The sequence below is a fragment of the Balaenoptera ricei genome, chromosome 16 (assembly GCF_028023285.1).
Source record: "Balaenoptera ricei isolate mBalRic1 chromosome 16, mBalRic1.hap2, whole genome shotgun sequence".
Classification (NCBI taxonomy): Eukaryota; Metazoa; Chordata; class Mammalia; order Artiodactyla; family Balaenopteridae; genus Balaenoptera; species Balaenoptera ricei.
In genome coordinates, this window is record NC_082654.1 from 113145312 (window position 1) to 113164356 (window position 19045).

Below are 19045 nucleotides of genomic sequence, written 5' to 3' on the forward strand. Positions count from 1 at the left end.
ATATTACAGTCTCACCAAAGATACATTGCAAGATGAATGAGTGGTTCCCTTGATTATGAATATATCGTTTCTACCTTTAATACTATAGTGTTGCCCATGAACAATCTATATAATTTAAAGAGTTTAGAAAAATTAGCGCATCTAAAGGAATTATGTGCTCTTAAAATAGATTTTCTTTTAAAAGGAATGACTTGACTTTAGGTACATTCTGGACATATGCTTAAGGTTTACTTGCGTTGAAAGGTCATGATGTGTGGTAGAAGCAAAATGATCTGATATAAACTCAGATTCCCAACAGAAACTTTCCTGAGTGAAAATGTCCCTAATAGTGTTTGTTTCCTGAGAGGCACATACCTGGTGGAAACAGGGTGGCATTGGCATATGTTTGGGTCCGTGAGGGATGTGTAAGTAGGTAAATTATGTCTAAGGAATTATCCCTCTGTTTACCTACTGACTGGTTACACTCAGAGCTGTTCCTAAAGTCAGAGACAAAGCAACATAGCCTAAGGCTAAGTTTTCTGGCTTCTTGAAGCTGGTTAGCCAAATTGGAAAAGGAGATTCAGGATTTTTCGAAGAGCTCAAATTCTGAAAGGAGAGGAGTCCCCAGGGTCAGCTTGAGACCCAAATATCTAAAAGAGATGTTCAGAGTCCTGAGGTGATGAAGAATGAAGAAAGCTCCAAGCACTAGTGACTGGAAATTTCCAACATCAAATTCTATCTGGAAGAAGACTTAAAAACATCTAGAACTGATTTTTTTTAAATCTGTGCTATCATCAAACACGTCATAGAAAACGAATTTAAAAAATAGTTTCTGTTTCCATAACTTGTGACCTCAACGACGTATGTAGATTTCTCCTCTGATGGAGGATCGTTTCCAATGTCCATGTTTCACTTCTCTTGTCTCCAGATCCGTGGACATCCTGGAACTGACCGAGCAGGAGGAACTGCTGAAATTCCACTACCATACTCTGCGGCTCTACTCGGCCGTCTGCGCGCTTGGGAATCACCGGGTGGCCCACGCCTTGTGCAGCCACGTGGACGAACCGCAGCTGCTCTACGCCATCGAGAACAAGTACATGCCCGGCTTGCTACGCGCCGGCTACTACGACCTGCTCATTGACATCCACCTTAGCTCCTACGCCACCGCCAGGCTCATGATGAACAGTGAGTTCATCGTCCCCATGACGGAGGAGACGAAGAGCATCACCCTCTTCCCCGACGAGAACAAAAAGCACGGCCTCCCGGGCATCGGCCTCAGCACCTCCCTCCGGCCGCGGATGCAGTTTTCCTCCCCGAGTTTTGTCAGCATTAATAACGAGGGTTACCAGCACAGCCCCGAGTTCCCGCTGGACATCCTGAAGGCCAAGACCATACAGATGCTGACAGAGGCCGTGAAAGAGGGCAGCCTTCACGCCCGGGACCCCGTCGGGGGGACCACTGAGTTCCTGTTCGTCCCCCTCATCAAGCTGTTCTACACCCTGCTCATCATGGGCATCTTCCACAACGAGGACTTGAAGCACATCTTGCAGTTGATTGAGCCCAGCGTGTTCAAGGAAGCTGCCGGTCCCGAGGAGGAGGGCGAGTCGCCAGAGAAGGAGCCCTGCGCGGAAGACTCCAAGCTGGAAGGCGCCGCTGAGGAAGAAAACAAAGGGGGTAAGAGGTCCAAGGAAGGCCTGCTCCAAATGAAACTGCCCGAGCCAGTTAAATTGCAGGTAATCAGAGAAAAAGATCGCAGTGAATTTCACGACCTATTAACACTGACCTTTGTCTCTTTTTCTGTGTGTGTCTGTGTGTGTATTTGTATTCCTGGGTAAAGATAGTTCTTCATAAAATTAACCAACTTCCTGTTATGCCTGGGGACATGCCCATCTAATTTTCTTGCATTTGGAATGAAGTTCGTGTATTTTCCAATTGAGTCAGTTGACACTTTTTTTTGTATTTTTGTCAAGGTGATTTCCTTGGTCAAGTACGTCTGCCCGTCGTACACGTGTGTATGTGGCATGTCGCTATTTCTCTGTGTGTATGCATATTTGTGCGTGTGTGTATGTCTGTCTGAAAGGAGCCTAGGAGATGGGTTTTTGTCCTGCCGGTGTTACCGAGTCCAAGCTCATATTGCTCGCCGCACTGTCCAGTAAATCGAGAGACGAGGTATTGGGGCAAGGAATAGTGACTTTATTCAGAAAGCCAGCAGACCAAGAAGATGGGGGACTGGTGTCCCAGAGAACCATCTTGCCTGGGTTGGGATGCTGGTTTCTTTTATAGAACAAAGAGGGAGAGGTGTGGAAGTAAAGTTAAAAAAAAAAAAAAAAGGGCAAGAAGTTATTGCAGATATTTCCTGGTTCTGGCCAGATTCAGGAGGGAAGGTGTTAATTTCTTCTTCCTGCAGCCATTCACAGTGGGGGCCTGGTCAGGATGTTTCCTGTGAGCTTAAACAAAGGTATTTTAGCTTAATGTTCAGGCATGGGATGCAGGGTCCCTGGAGACGGACCATTATGTATACTTTAAGCAACAACCCTTTAGTGATCAACTTGTAGCAAAAGCAATAGAATATAAAGGTTAAAGTAAAAGAAACGAATCCAATATGGAGTCACATTTGTTCTTCCCTGTTACATTTCTTCTCCCTCTTATTCATTAGCAGTTTCCTTGCGTCTCCTTGTTTCCGTGGATGCATTTCACCGACATTCTGTTGGAATGCCTGAAATGCAAGGCTTTCAGTGCCTGTTTCCAACCGCACCTCTACCCTTCCAACCTTAGGACGCTTGCTCACCAGTAGGTGTGTCCATTCTCACACGCAAGATTTTACTTCCTGCCTGTGTTTCTAAAGAATCAAAGACCTTGCCTGTCTTTGTGCTCATCCAGATGTCCCAAGGACCCTTTCCTAACGCCTCTTTGGTTCATTAGCATCGGTTTGTCTCTTGCATCCTTGACACCCTTTTTTTGCTCTTCCTTCCTCAGTCAGCCCTGATCGAGGTCTTCCTCTGAGCCAGGCCCTGGGTGCTGGGTGAAGGAAGCTCACTATCTCTGGGGGAAATATACACTTATTTATATGTATTTCTGTTAGAATATCTTATTGTTCATTGCATTAAATGCTCAGAAAGAAAAGAATGGATTTCTAGAAGAGAGAAAATTTCAACTGGAATACTGTGAGTAAGGTGAGGGAAGGCCTTTCTGAAAGGGTGACTTTTTAGCTGAGGTCAGATATTGAGGAGCGGGAGTTCAGTACTTGTGAAGAAGGAGGGGAAGAGTGTTCTAGAAGCTTTTCACCTGGAGCACGGAGCATGACAAAGGCTCTGACTCGGGAAGAGATCAGACCAGCGTCTGCGGGGAAGGAGGGTGAGATAATAGGCAGAAGGCAGTTCATACAGAGTCTGGCTGTTTGCTAAAACCAGCCATATGGTGGATTTGAATTTTATTCTAATTTCAATTAAAACCTCTGAAGAACTTTAGCAGGATAATTTTATTCTGAAAATCTCAGTAGAGCTCTCTGTGAGGGGAGTAAGAGAGGGTGGTCATCCAGAGCCCACCTAGTAGGACGCTGTCATGCTGGTTCAGACCCGAAGGGGACAGTGCTTACGCTGGGGTGGGACAAAGCCAAAGCGGATGGAGAGAGGGACATAGACGCTAGGGCTGTCTCAGAACTGGCATTGACAGAAATGGCCATGCTGTGGATGGTGATAGACAGGGTTTTAAAGTCCTCTTTAACACTGCTGTGTATTTATATCACAATTGGTATAAAGTGTATTTAAATGTTTCCCTACACTTGGGCAGAACATTCTCTGGAAGGCATGTTTCTACTGATGTGCCGTTATCAGTTAAAAATCCTTTGAGCTTCTGGTAAAAGAATACCCAGCTGACCATTTAATGAATAAGCAATAAAACCACTTAGTTAACTTAAAGTCTGGAGGTAGACAGTCATAGAATGAATGTCGTAGCTCAGTGGTGTCGTCAGGAACCCAGACCTTACTATCGTCCTGCAATCCTCAGTTTATGGTTTTTATCCTAAAGTGTGTCACCTCCTTCTTCCTCCAGTGATCGTGTCATTAGCCAGTTTTTTTGAAAAGAGGATATTCTAGCCTGTTATTAATGGTGAAAAATCTTTCCCAGAAGACCCCTTGCAAACTTCTCTTCATTATCTCATTTGCCTCTAGCTGCAGAGGAGGCTGGGACAGTAAGTGTTCATCAGAGGGACATCAGAGGGTATTTGCCATTTGGGCTTAGACGAATTCTGTTTCATCCCCTGGGACCGAGCGCATTGCTCTCTACATAAAATCAGGATTCTGTTAATAAAGGAGAAGAGTTGACAACTAAGCGTGTCTGCCACAAATTTTGATTTGATATACATTAACTAAGTTGCAGAAATTAAATTTGGTGTCTTTTTAATCGTCTCTTTAGATGTGTCTGCTACTTCAGTACCTCTGTGACTGCCAAGTCCGGCACCGGATAGAAGCCATTGTGGCCTTTTCAGATGACTTTGTAGCCAAGCTCCAAGACAACCAACGATTCCGCTATAACGAAGTTATGCAAGCCTTAAACATGTCGGCTGCACTCACAGCCAGGAAGACAAAGGAATTCAGATCACCGCCTCAAGAGCAGGTATGAGAATGAACTGAAAGGTCTTCCTTTTACTTTGGGTTTTAGTCCATTCAGGTTCCACACGTTGCAAAATGATACCAGAAGTTGCGAGTGTATTTTTCTCCTGTTCTCTTTAAACTGGCTACGTTCGTTGAGTCAGTATTCATAGGTCTCACCAAAATTACCTACTTATTTGGTCTCACCAAAATTACCTACTTATTTGGTTTCACCAAAATTATCTAATTATCTGTTAGTTTAAACAGATGAGAGACTTATTAAAAGGTATCAGGTGTATTATGGACTCTGTGGAAACCACTGTGCCAGATTCTGAAGTTCTTCAAATAGGAATAATATCCAAGCACAGGTGGGTCTTCGTTGGCTGGCACAGCACCGCCCCAGCTAATAGGCACCCTTGACTCCTAGGACTTAATACTTTTCATTTTGTGTCTCCTAGAAGAACCCAGTGTCACTGCCACCAGTCTTGCAGGAATAGTGATCACCTCTTTGTGGTTCTTCCTCTGGTTGCTCACCTCCAAACCCAGGTCTCCCTTGGGTGCAGCAAAACCAAGAGCCTATGCCTAAACCCAAGAATGAGCTAGTCTAGGATTGTGCATTTTTCTGGCATCCACCTCAGGATGGGTCTCGTAGTGTGAGATATTACCAAAATGTAGCTATGGTGGTCACAAGGTATAACTGACAGATCGCGTCTTCAATATCTTACCTTGCTGTTTCCCTCTATGTCCAAGATACCTCTGAATGAAAATGTTTAGGGACTAATTGCAGAATTTATCTTTTTCTCACCAGAATGTAATTTCTTTGAGGGAAGGGACATGGAATCTTGTTTATTGCTGTAAACAACATTTACTGAGGCAGAGAACAAGTCCAACCTCTCCCAGAGTAATTCCATTTGTTAAACTACTATTGGGAGACTTGTGCTTCTGGAAGGATGGAGTACATGTGCCTTTCCCTATTCTTCCTTCTAAGTACAACTGTAACCCTGGACATTACATAAAAGACAACATAAGAAGACTCTGAAAGATAGAAGAAAGAGTGGCTACGGAAGTTGGGAGCTGAGGAATGACGTGGTGGTGAGTTCCCTGGGTTTTCTTTTTGCCTCACCTATCCCAGACTTGGAGCTAAAGAAGCCGGCAACCCAGAAACGCCAGCGGGCATAGACAAGAAAAGCCCCAACAAGTGCCTTCTCTGTCTAGCCAAAGGACCAGAAAAACTGTCTGTTTTTTCTAGCAAGACAGAAAACTTTTAGGTAATGACCATGCTACTCCAGCCAAACACCACAGTAAACCCTGTGCCCCGCCCCCTACCCAAACCAGCAGACACTGAGTGGAGAGCTTAGACTTCCACTCTCACCAGGCTGTACACAGGTGCTCCAGCTGGGACTGTGGGGAGCTGGGACTTTATCCCTGCTGAGTGGTAATGACACCTACCCCTTCCTGAGTGTCAGTAGAGGCCAGGGAGGGAGATATACCAGGGCACTCTTGCCCTTTCCAGCCAGGGTTGTGTGACTTCAGGTCCACTGGGGACCTGGATCTCTCAGCCTCACACAGCAGAAACAAGGTCCCCTCTCTCCTTCACGGAGGTCAAGTGGAGAAATGAACTTTCCACTCCACCTGGCAGTAATGAGGCACCCCAGCCCTTCTCCTGCTGGATAGTGTCAGAAGAAGCCAGAAGTTTAAATAAGAACCAAAGTCTCATTAACATAATACCAGAAGTGTCCAGGTTTCAATTAAAAATCACTCATCACACCAAGAACCAGCAAAAACTTGAATGAAAAATGGCAATCAACAGATACAAACTCCGAGATGACAAAACTAAAAAAAGAAGGTTGCAGCAAAAAAAAAAAAAGAAGATGCAAAGAAGAGCCAAATGGAAATTTTAGAGGTGAAAAATACAGTATCTGAATTTTTATAAACCTTCAATGGATGGACTTAACAGCAGAATGGAGGAAAAAGAGAAAAGAATCATTGAACTGAAGGGAGAACAATAGAAATTACCTAGCCTGAAAAACCAGAAAATAGAGTGAAAAAAAAAAAAGAGAGCTTCAGGGACGAGTGCAAATATAGCAAAAGGTCTCACATTTGTGGCATTAGATTTCCAGAGGGATAAGAGAAAGAGAGTGAACTGAAAAAATACTTGAAAAATTAATGGTTGAAAACTTTTCAAATTTGGCAAAAGGTACAAAGATAAGAGATTCAAGAAACTGAGTAAATCCCAAACGAGATACCCACCAAATCTAAACCAAGACATATCATTGTCTTTAGTTTTCAGAAGTTTGACTAAGAAAAATCTTGAAAGCCCTGAGAAACAAATGACACTCATAGGGGAAAGACAATTCAAATGACAACGGATTTCTCATCAGAAAATATGGAGGACAGAAGAAAGTGGCACAGCATTTTTCAAGTGCTGAAAGCAAAGATCTGTCAACCAGAATTCTATATGCAGTGAAAATATCCTTCAGGAATGAAGGGGAAATCAAGACTTTCTCAAATGAAGGAGAACTACCAGAATTTGATTACTCTGAAAGAATGCCTTCTTTAAACAGAAGGGAAATGATGAAAGAAGAAAATGTGAAAAATCAGGAAGGAAGACAAAACAACACAAGGTGTTAAGGGTAAATACAATTTCCTTCTCCTCCTGAGTCTTCTAAATTGTTTGATGGACAAAGCAAAAATGGTAACTGTCTGATGTGTTCTAAGTGTATGCATAAGAGATATCTAAGGCAATTATATTTTCAGTGGAGAGAATAAGGGACATAAAGGAAGATAAGGTTTCTATACTTCATTTAAACTGGTAAAGTATTGATACCAGTAGACTGAGATAAATTATGTATATATTAATATAATATCCAGTGCAACCACTAAAAATGCTATGCCAAGAGATACACTAAAAAATACCACGGATAATTCAAAATGGGATCCTAAAAATAGTTCAAGGAACTCAAAGCATGTTGGGAAAAATAAATCAGAGAGAACAAACAGAAACATATCAGTAAATTCATGAATATAAATAATCTAAATACACCAAGTAAAAGACAGAGATTGACAGAGTGAATTTTAAAAACTTGGCCTAACTACATGCTGTCTACAAGAAACTCACTTAAAATATAATTAATATAGATATATTTAAAGTAAAAGGATGAAAAAAGGTATGTCATGAAAAATTAATCAAAAGAAGGTAAGAGCAAAGAAAATTATCATAGACTGACAGGAACATTACAAAAGGATAAAAGATCAATCCACCAGGAAGACAAATGTGTATGCACTAAACAAAAGAACTGCAAAATATGTGAAGTCAACACAGATAGAACTGAAAGGAGAAATAGACAAATACACAATTTTAGTTGGAGACTTCAACACCCCTCACTCAATATTTGAAGGAAAAGCTAGATGGAAAATCAGCAAGAATGTAGGAGAATACAACAGTGTCATCAACTAGCAGGATTTTTGGAAATTTGTGGAACACTCCACCCAATAACAGAACACACATTTTTTTTTCAAGTGCCCATGAAACATTTGCAAAGATGGACTGTATCCTGAGCCATGAAACAACCTCAACAAATGTAAAAGAATTGAAATTTTTTATACAGAATGTTTTTTTGACCACAGTGGAGTCAAATTAGAAATCAGTAACAGAAAGGTAACAGGCAAATCTCTAAACACTTGGAAACTAAACAACACACTTCTAAATAATCCATAGTTTGAGAATCAAGTCTCAAGAGAAATTAAAAACTACATTGAACTGAAAGAAAATGAAAATATCACATATCAAAATTTGTGGAAACAACCAAAACTGAAATTTATTGCATTAAATACTTAACATTTAAAAAGAGAAAAACACTCAAAGCAATAATCTAAACTGCCATCACAAGAATTTAGAAGAAGAGCAACATAAACCCAAAACAAGTAATACAGAACAGATGAGAAATGAATGCAAACTGAAAACAGGACAGTTACAAAAATCAGTGAATCCAAAAGCTGGTTATTTAAAAATATTTGTAAAGTCAATAAAACTCTAGAGAGACTGACAAAGGAAGAAAGAGAAGATACAAATTATCAAATCAGGAATGAAACAACATATTACTACAGACCCTACGGTTGTCAAAAGGATCATGTGGGAATACATATATGCATACTGTATGATTCTATTTATATAACGTTCTTGAAATGCCAATAGTATAGAAACGGAGAACAGATTAGTGGTTGACAGGAATTAGGAATGAAGAGCAAGCCAGATGGAAGTGGGTGTGGTTATAAAAGGGTAACAGGAGGGATCCTGAAATGATGGAATTGTTCCCTCTTTTGACTCTATCAGTGTAACTGTCCTGGTTGTGATTCTGTACTACTGTTTTGAAAGATGTCACCGTAGGGGGTAACAGGGTAAAGGGTACACAGGATCTCTTTGTATTATTTCTTACAATAGCATGTGAATCTACAATTTTCTCAAAATAATAGTTTAACAAAAAATTCAAATACAAAGCTCTAAAAAGAAAACTTACAATTGTTTCCTAAAGGAAAATTATGGAACAGACTTTTCTTCATTTATGAATTTAATACTATTCTTCATTTATGAATTTGATGCTATTGTATCTAAAACTAAAACAAATGGAAGAAAGTTTCTTGCAGTTTGTTTAATTGAACCATTAATGTTAGAAAAAAAGCATAGTTATAAAGCATATATATAAAGCATATATATTAAAAAGTTATAGTTATTACTCTTCAGTTATGTTTGGTTTTCCTTCTTTACTGTATCCTTCTAAAAATAGTTCTTGAAAATATTCAATAAAGCATGGAAATTAACTGGAAAAAAAAGAAAATTTAGGAGAAGCATAATAAAAAATTTTAAAACCAACATTTAGATCTTGATTGAAGAACGCCAAGTATACAAAGGGCTAACATTGTGGAATTGAGAAAGAGAAAGCAAAAGACGTAACTATTTTTCAGCATGCTAAGATTTGAATGATTTATTTGTGGTGTTTGTTGGATTGAGTGATAATGATTTTTTGTCTGTTGGGCAACTATCTATGAATACTGAAAAACAGATTTTGAACATCTTTGGTTTTTATGATCTTCTTTGCTGTGCCATTCCTGAATTCACTTTTCTTTTACTCTAGTTCTTCCTCTTTTGTTTTTCCAAACTTTCAGATCAATATGCTTCTCAATTTTAAGGATGACAAAAGCGAATGTCCCTGTCCCGAAGAAATCCAAGACAAACTCTTGGATTTTCATGAAGATTTGATGACACATTGTGGTAAGGTCTTCTTGATCTACAACTCTTATTAAATGTATATTTTAGTACACATATACTGGTACAAAAGTAAGTATGTATGTAAATACGTTCAAAAATGTACACGGTGCCTGTTAGGAGTTCATATAAGAATATTTGTTATGGCAAAATGGTTAACTAACCCCGATGTGGGAAGTCATGAGGGGTACAGAGATCAGAAAGGCATTAAGACCAAGCAGGCCATGACCAAAATTCTTTCTCTATTTTCCCTCCTTCCCTCAGTGGCCTGGGGAATGGGGACATGTAACCAGGTGCTTTTGGCAGAGAGGGGAGTGTTAAGTTAATTTAGTCTCAAGAAATTTGATCACAAACAGTTGTATTTAAACTGGTTGAGGGGCCACTTTTTAGGACTGGCCTAGGAAATCTGGCACATATCTTTTGAAATTAATTAAGACCTAAGGAACTCCTGCATTAAATTATATGTCAGTAGCCCAGATCTATTAAGGGGATTCTCCCTTATTTTTATTCTAAGAACTTTTAAAATGGAATTGATTGGATGTTCTGAATGTGTGGTTCTTTCTCCCTTTATGCGGTGGTGTGGATAAGTCTGCGTCTGCGTCTCAGTGAAAGAAAACGAATTAGCCATTTCTTAAGTGGTATATATACATAGCGCCAGTGATATTATTTTCATTTTATCTTAATGAAGAGAGTAAAAGTATATTAATTCAGCTTATGCATGAAGAACCACTGAATGACTGCCAGAAGGTTATACTATAAATACACACACACACACATTTATATATATACTGTAAATAAAGGAGTGCTCTAAAATGGTAGATTTATTGCTTCAGACATAAAGTATTCCTTAGTTTAGGATATCTAATGATATCTGCTCCCTCTGTCTCTCGACTTATTAAAATTTCACTGATATTTTTGGAAGCAAGTAAGGAAGATAAAAGACTAGGGAGGTTTTTAGGCAGGGCAGAACCATAGGTCTAAATGGTGCCCAAGGTCAAGAGATGCCTTAGGGTTAGCCCAAGTAGCACAATTGATTTTGACTCCTAAGGGAGTCTTTTCCCTCTCTGCTTGGTTTTATATTTTGTACTGGCTGCTGATAGCTCTGATATCACAAGAACAGGGGAAAAAGAGAAAGAAGGAAGAGAGAGCAATGAGTGACTCTTACCTATGAGTGCTAGTGGCAAGATTGCTTAACTCAGCGTCATCAGCTGTTTCAGACATGGCAGCATTGCTTTAAGCTATGAATGGAAAAACTTGTAAAACCTGAGAATTATTTATCCTGAATGTTTTTTTAATATTATTTTTTCTTTTCTTCTTTCTCTTTGTTTTCTTCCTACTAGGAATTGAGCTGGATGAAGATGGGTCTCTGGATGGAAACAGTGATTTAACAATTAGAGGACGCCTGCTGTCCTTGGTAGAAAAGGTGACATACCTAAAGAAGAAGCAAGCTGAAAAGCCCGTTGAGAGTGACTCCAAGAAGTCATGTAAGTTATGCAAGGGCACTGCCAAAATGACTCAACTACGGCATTTACTCATCACTTAAATATTATACTAGATGAACCAGTGAGAAAATTGAGTTTGCAGCTTCCAAGAATCAGATTCTTAAGTAGATGCCTGTAGCCGCCAGAAGTAGACGGCAGCATCAGGCCATACTTGTAGGAACAGATTGAGAGATGGCAGCTTTGAAAGGGTGGATGGGCTCCTAGAGAAGTAGACATTTAGGGATTGGATCAGTCTTATCAAGAGAAAGTATAAAGCAGGTAATTTAGCCTTCATATCTAAATATTATGCTATTGACTTTCAAATATTCTTGCATCAAGTTAAACCTTTTCTTAAAGGTTAAATAGATATTGTCTGTAACTATATTTTGGTTCTGAAATATTTCCTAAAATCTTATGCATTTCTGATTCATCCATATGATATTTAACTGAAAAGTCACAGCTGATACTCTGTGAAACCAAATAAGCACGCTGAGGCAATCGGTCTTTGAGACACTGCACGCTCATCCAAAAGGGTTTCATGAAGTAGGTCTGTGAGATCTGCTGACTTATTGTCTCACTGCTGAGACTCCATTCATTTAAGATGCAGTGTTGGTTTATTCATGGCTTTTATGGAAAGAAAAAAAAAAAAAACTCATGAAAATTTTGTGTTTTTTTCACACTAACTTACAAGGGAAATCTTTTATCCATACAATTACTTCTAAATTTATTCTTCAGTATCACAACCAAATTTGAGCCAGATCTTCAAAATCAGAGTTCAAAGTTTCTTGCGAATCACTTTTTATTATTATCAATTTTGACCTATTAAAACTGACAACATGGTTTTGAGATACGTGGAAGTATACTGGCATTTTATCTAAATTTTGTATTTGGTTAAAATTGGTAGTTTTTTTTTTTTTTTTTTTTTAGTGTATAGATTAAAACAGGTTAAATAGCTTCTTTTGGAAATCAGACAGTGTATTGATGATAGGAACTAAGTACCTATGTATGAATTAGTCACATCAACCCTACTTAGCTTTGATAATTTTAGTATATATTTTAAGAGGTTTGGAAGTTCTGTTGCTTTTAAGTGTGCTTTATTGCTTGTCACATTGCAAGTAATCTTCTATGTATGGGGTAACTTTTCAACTTAATACAGTTTCACAATCAAATCCTTTTGAAGGCATTTTAAGTGACAATTAGGGATACAGATTGAAGTAGAAATATAATTTCATGAGGTTGCTACTACAAAGGACTCAAATGAGGAGACAGTTGGATAAAAAGAAAGCTCCTTGAATGCCCATGGTTGACCTTTATAAGGACATATGATGTCAGATCTTCTGGGAGGCAAAGAATGGAACAAAGAAAATAAAAGTAATAGGACCACTCATTGGTTGCCCTATGGATTGCCAATAGCAGTTTTGAAAAAGAGGCTACAATTTTGAAACAGCTTAAATGCCTTAGTTTTAAGAATAGTTTTTAAAGAAAATATTGTGTATTTTTATCCTTGCATTTCTATAACTCATCGATATTGACATATTGACATTGAAAAATATTTAAATGAAGTTTATTTTTTTCAAAAAATATATTTTTGAAATTCTGGCACAAATATTGATACCAGTTTGGCCTATCTGAGATATGCATTTGAAATGCCCATCTAATGTGTCTTACTATTCTCCTTTTTTAAGAAGTATCCATAATTACTTTGCAGCCACTCTTCAGCAGCTGATTTCTGAGACCATGGTCCGATGGGCTCAAGAGTCTGTAATTGAAGACCCTGAGTTGGTGAGGGCCATGTTCGTGTTGCTCCATCGACAGTATGATGGCATTGGGGGTCTGGTCCGGGCTCTGCCAAAGACCTACACTATAAATGGTATTTCCGTGGAGGATACCATCAACCTGCTGGCATCTCTTGGTCAGATTCGTTCTCTGCTGAGTGTGAGAATGGGCAAAGAAGAAGAGAAACTTATGATTCGTGGATTAGGGTAAGTTATTTAACTATTACGACCTTTGTCTTATAAATGTCTTCTTTCTAGTTGTTTATCCCAATAGTAGTACAGTAGGTGCATTAGTATAAATACACTGTCTAGATTTTATGATCATTAAATTAGATTGTCATTTTGCTAGAGATTATGTTTTAAAGCTAAATAGGAAAATTGCTCAATAACAAAACATGACTAATTTTACAACTAGATGCTAAGGTGGCTGTGATATACAACACATATCTTAGATTTTATTTTTATTAATTTCTCAGTAATGTACAATCACATATAAAAAATACAGATTAATAAAAACACAATAAAATCCACAGGGGGACAGACAATCACGAGCAGGAAATAACAAGGAGGTTTGCCTATGTCTACTGGGCCTTGAGCAAAGAATGGGGGATAAAACAACTGTTCTTAGAATTCAACATCATAGGTTGTACTTTATGTGGATTTCAGGGTTAACATTTTTTTACTGAGTTATAGTTGATTTGCAATGTTGTGTTAGTTTTGGTGTACAGCAAAGTGATTCAATTTTATATATATATATATATATTCTTTTTCATATTATTTTCCATTGTGGTTTATTATAGGATATTGAATATAGTTCCCTGTGACATACAATAGAACCTTGTTGTTTATCCATTCTATATATAATAGTTTGTATACGCTAGTCTTAAATAGGGTTAACATTTATACCTCATATGTAGTCTAAGGATCCCCAAGCTGAGAAATTAACATATAATTTGGCCCGGAGGTGTGCTTTCTCAACTCAATTCACTGTGAATTCTTGCAGGAAAAACCTACATACTACTAAAGATTAGCCCACAATCAAAACTTGCAAAACACCCAAGGAAACAATCCACCATAGGCAAGGGTCTGCGGATACACAAAGAGTGGAGTTAGAACACCTCCCCCAAGAATTTCAGATCATAGAATGCCAGAAAGAGAACGTAAAGTTACTGTATTTAAAATGTTTAAAAATAAGAAAGAATAAATAAAATCTCCAAAAATAAGACACACAAAAGGTCCATGAAGATTTGAAAAATATCCAAATAGAAGTTCTAGAAATGAAAAATATAATAATTGAAATTAAGAGTAGTGATTAATAAAAGTATAGATAAATAAAGCTGAAGAGAATTAATAAATTGAATCATAGATCTGAGGAAATTAGTAATGTAACACTGAAAGATAGAGAAGTTAAGAGACATAGGGGATAGTATAAGGAGGTCCAGCATATGCTGAATAGGAGTTATAGAAAAGACAGAATAGATGAGCTATATATAGAATGGGAACTTTGAAGAGCTATTGGCTTGAGTTTTTCAGAATTGATGAAAAATATGAATTCACAGATTCCTAGAGTACAAATCGTTCCACATCCACAGCTGGATAGACTATAGTGAAACAGCATAAAACCAGTGATAAATAGAATATTTTGAAAGCAAATAGAAAAAGCCAGGACACTTGGAAAGAAACAATATTTAGAATTCTCAGTTGTAAAACTAGAGATCATAACTCAATGAAATATCACAAAGTTCCAACAGAAAAGAGCCATCAATTTACAATGTGTTACTCAACTAAGATTTCACCATCGTGAGCTTGTGCTTCATGTGGATTTGGATATTGGAGTTTATATTCCATATTCAAGAGTGAGGGCAAAACAAAGATATTTCAGAATGTTTACTTAAAGTCCCTCATTGAAAGACCTTCTAAAGGCTGTATATTCTGGAAAAGAAAATGGAATTCAGAAGAATGGGAGGTAATCAATTTCAGAGAGTATATTACTGGCGCATATATACATATATCTAAGCAATCATTAACAAGCTTGCATGATTTGGGGATAAGAAAATATGAGAGAATTAAAATACCAGAGAAAAATAAAAGCTTAAACTGTATGATATTCATAAGAAAAAATACCTAAATGTAAGGATGTAAAAATCTGGAATGTAGAATGTTGAAAAGTGATGTAAAAGACAAATATTTAGCACCCCCAACCAAGAAAAAGCTAATCTGGTTCTATAAATAACAGATAAAAGAGGAGATAATGATAACTAGTGACATAGGTAAAATAAAACACAAATAATAAAAAGGATTAAAAAAACTCAGTGTTGGCTCTTTGAAAAACAACTAAGGAAATAGAATAACCGATGTTTTCTTTGGCTAGAAAAATAATTCTGAGGGGAAACAAAAGTATGGAAAGACTCAGATTATGTGATATTTATGTACATTTTAAATTCAGAACACCATACTATATATTTCCTGTGAGACTATTAAGTATTTGAAATCATAAAACTGGGAGGGTATATTCCAAAAATCATTATAGTGATTGCACACTAAAGATCAGTGTACTAATGGGACAAAGAGGGAAAACAAAAAAACCTAAATAACACAAGCTAATGTTATGTTCTTTATTTATAAATGTCTGTGCCTGAGCCTTTTTTTTGGAATATTAGTACTTAAATCTAACCTGAGGGGGCCTCTCCTGAGAAGCGATCTTAATTAAATGAGAAAGAAAGCCTTCCAGGAAATGGAGAGCACTTTCTTTCTTAAATGACCATGTAACAAGTAAGATGTACCATTAACATATAAATCACTCAGTAGGGATAAAACTCAAAATGATTATGAAACAAGATAAAATGTTACTTTTTTGTGGTATTAGAAAGATCCTAAAATGACACATTTAATAAGTGACAACCTGCCTACTGGTGGTAGAATTAAAAATCCATTTAATTTACCTGGAACTAAAGGCAAATGAGATTTTTCAATTAGATACCTTCCAAAGTTAGGTCATGCAAAAGGATTTGAATTAACAGGAGAACAGATCTCATGATTACATCTGTGGTTTGAGAGTTGAAGGTTCCCTTTTTTTTTTTTTTTTTTTTTTTTAATCTGATTAAGTTCTAAGAGCAGAAATTTTAGAGCTACATTCATTCATTCATTCATTCATTCATTTATTTTTGGCTGTGTTGTGTCTTCGTTTCTGTGCGAGGGCTTTCTCCAGTTGCGGCAAGCGGGGGCCACTCTTCATCGCGGTGCACGGGCCTCTCACTATCGCAGCCTCTCTTGTTGCGGAGCACAGGCTCCAGACGCGCAGGCTCAGTAGTTGTGGCTCACGGGCCCAGTTGCTCCGTGGCATGTGGGATCCTCCCAGACCAGGGCTCGAACCCGTGTCCCCTGCATTGGCAGGCAGACCCTCAACCACTGCACCACCAGGAAAGCCCTGAAGTTTCTCTTGATAAATGTGCTGCTATCTGATGTGAAGGAAAGGATGTCTTTCTTTACCTTATTCGTTCTTGCATTAAATAGATCAGACCTGTATGAGCCCTGGGCCCCCAAGTCATTTTTCTGAGTTGTGCTACCTAAAAACTGTCTTCATTAGCACAAACCTAAACAAAGCTAAATTAAAAGTGAAGAACTAAAACAAAAAAAAAAAAAAAAGAAAGAAAAGAATCACACTATTCCACTTTCTTGATGTAGCAAGAATAACTAAAAGTTAGCATATGACTAAATGAATAGATGAGTGACTCAATTAAGGTAACCCGATTCAAAGGGAAAGTTTCAGGTTTCTCGTTGATTGTACATTATTTTCTTGCTCTGGCTCCAACAAGAAAGTGTTTTATAGAAAAGACTCTTGCATGATTTGCTATATGTTAAAATAAAAATCAACAGAGCTATTTATTTGCAAGGACTGCTAAACATTAAGATCTTTAAAAGTACCTTTACATAAGTATTATAATAATGTGTAATGCAATAATAATAATACAAAACATTCTAGGTATCGTCTGCTGTTGTTTCTTTAAATTAAATGTCCCTTTTAATGAGTTGGATTACTCGTACCTGGACTTCATGTGTATTCAGTGTCTCTGGGAGAATATGTATCCTTTAAAAGCATTTTGCCAGAATGATAACATAAATGTGGCAGGAAATAACACTACTGTTATTAAACATACAAATAATGACTATAGTACTAAAAAAGCATATATGAAAAGCAGAGATACTTATACAACAATTATTTATATAGAAATTTTCATAAGAACATGGTATAATACTGCTTCATATTTCTATACAAAATAAGGTTGAACAAAATAAGATTGAATTTAGATATTCATAAAACTAGGAATAAGTGTCACAAAGTCTGTTTCATATAAATGAATGTTTACCTGTTTAGTACATTTCTTATAATTGATAGGAGTAGAAGACTTGTATGCTATTTTTGGTAGGCTGTCAGTATTTTTGAGGAAAACCCAATTGCGCTTATTAACTTTTATGGCTTAACGATGATTGCTCTTACTTTTCCATACGTTCCAGTAATTATTTCCAGAAGATTTATCATGATCTCAGATACGTTTTTATTTAAATTTTGCTCTGACTTCTGTGTTTCCCTTGTACCTATGTTGTCCTTTCTAGGGATATCATGAATAATAAAGTGTTTTACCAGCACCCTAATCTCATGAGGGCACTTGGGATGCACGAGACAGTGATGGAGGTCATGGTGAATGTCCTTGGAGGTGGGGAGTCCAAGGTAAAGGAAACCCTTTGATTCTTGGGATGCCATTTATTGTAACCTCCTAGAATATGTACATGGCATATTCTTAATGAGAACTTCTGTAAATTCTATTAGGACTGTTTTTTAAAGAATACTTTTTGAAAAAAATGAACAAAACTGTACAGACTGAGAGTTGGATATGCTTCTACAGTCATCCTCCAGTATCCACAAGGGATTGGTTGCAGGACCTTCCTGCAGATACCAAAATCCACAGATGTTCGAGTCCCTTAGATAAAATGGTGTAGTATTCGTGTATAACTTAATGCACATCCTCTCATATACTTTAAATCATTTCTAGATCATTTATAATACCTAATACAGTGTAAATGCTATGTAAATAGTTGCGGTCATGTAGCAAATCCAAGTTTTGCCTTTTAGAACTTTCGGCATTTTTTGCGTTTTGGTTGAATCTGCAGATGTGGAACCTGCCAATATAGAGGTCTGACTCTATCTCCTAGATTATCCTCACTTAGGGGGTATTTAGAAACCTTAAAAGTTAATACTATGCTAATTTTGTAAGATTTTGAATTATAAATCCATCTCCATCACATTAGAAGTCCATAACACAAGCATGCTGTTCAGACCCACCCGTTCCCTTGATTCAGACAACAGTTGGTTCCACTAAATTCCTGATCCAGACCAAGATTTGAAGATGATGCTCTATAGCGTTTGTTGTAAGACACTAAGGTGCATTTTTAAATGATTAAAATTTAAAATAAAAAAATTTAAAACCAAACAAATAGAATAATATAATATATAACTCCATATAAAGCAGTACAATTTCATGACCTCTGATTTGCAAAATGTTTCAGTATTTTTTTTGAAATTTTAAAATGTAATTTTCAAAATATAGACGTGAGTCCATATTTCTCATGTTCCGACTACCAGTTAGACAGACTTATAAAGATATTTATAAAATACTCTGTTTGAGAAGGACTTGGAGTCTTTAGGAATTATCTGTAGTATACTAGAATAAGAGCTAGGTCTCAGGAGAGATGTGTTTGCTGGGGCCCAGCAGGCAGACCTTCCAGGAAGGGTGTTCATCATAGGAGATGAGTCATGTGCCAGTCAGGGGAGATGTGAGTTCCCAGAATCTTAATAATAATACAACAGTGACACTGATGATAAGAACATCCTATTATGTGGTTCCAAATATTAAACTGGGTATTTTTCACAATATGTCTCATTGAACTCTCCCTCCTTTG

General features: G+C 37.5%; 1 protein-coding gene across 1 annotated transcript in view; it reads left to right on the forward strand.

Moving 5' to 3' along the window:
• RYR2 (ryanodine receptor 2) overlaps positions 1 to 19045 on the forward strand; it is a 772975-nt gene that overhangs the window by 550440 nt on the left and 203490 nt on the right. The window contains exons 37-42 of the mRNA XM_059899659.1: positions 908 to 1712; positions 4393 to 4593; positions 9732 to 9837; positions 11172 to 11315; positions 13021 to 13294; positions 17702 to 17816. Coding sequence (XP_059755642.1) covers positions 908 to 1712; positions 4393 to 4593; positions 9732 to 9837; positions 11172 to 11315; positions 13021 to 13294; positions 17702 to 17816 — 1645 coding nt within the window. The remainder of the gene's footprint in view (positions 1 to 907; positions 1713 to 4392; positions 4594 to 9731; positions 9838 to 11171; positions 11316 to 13020; positions 13295 to 17701; positions 17817 to 19045) is intronic.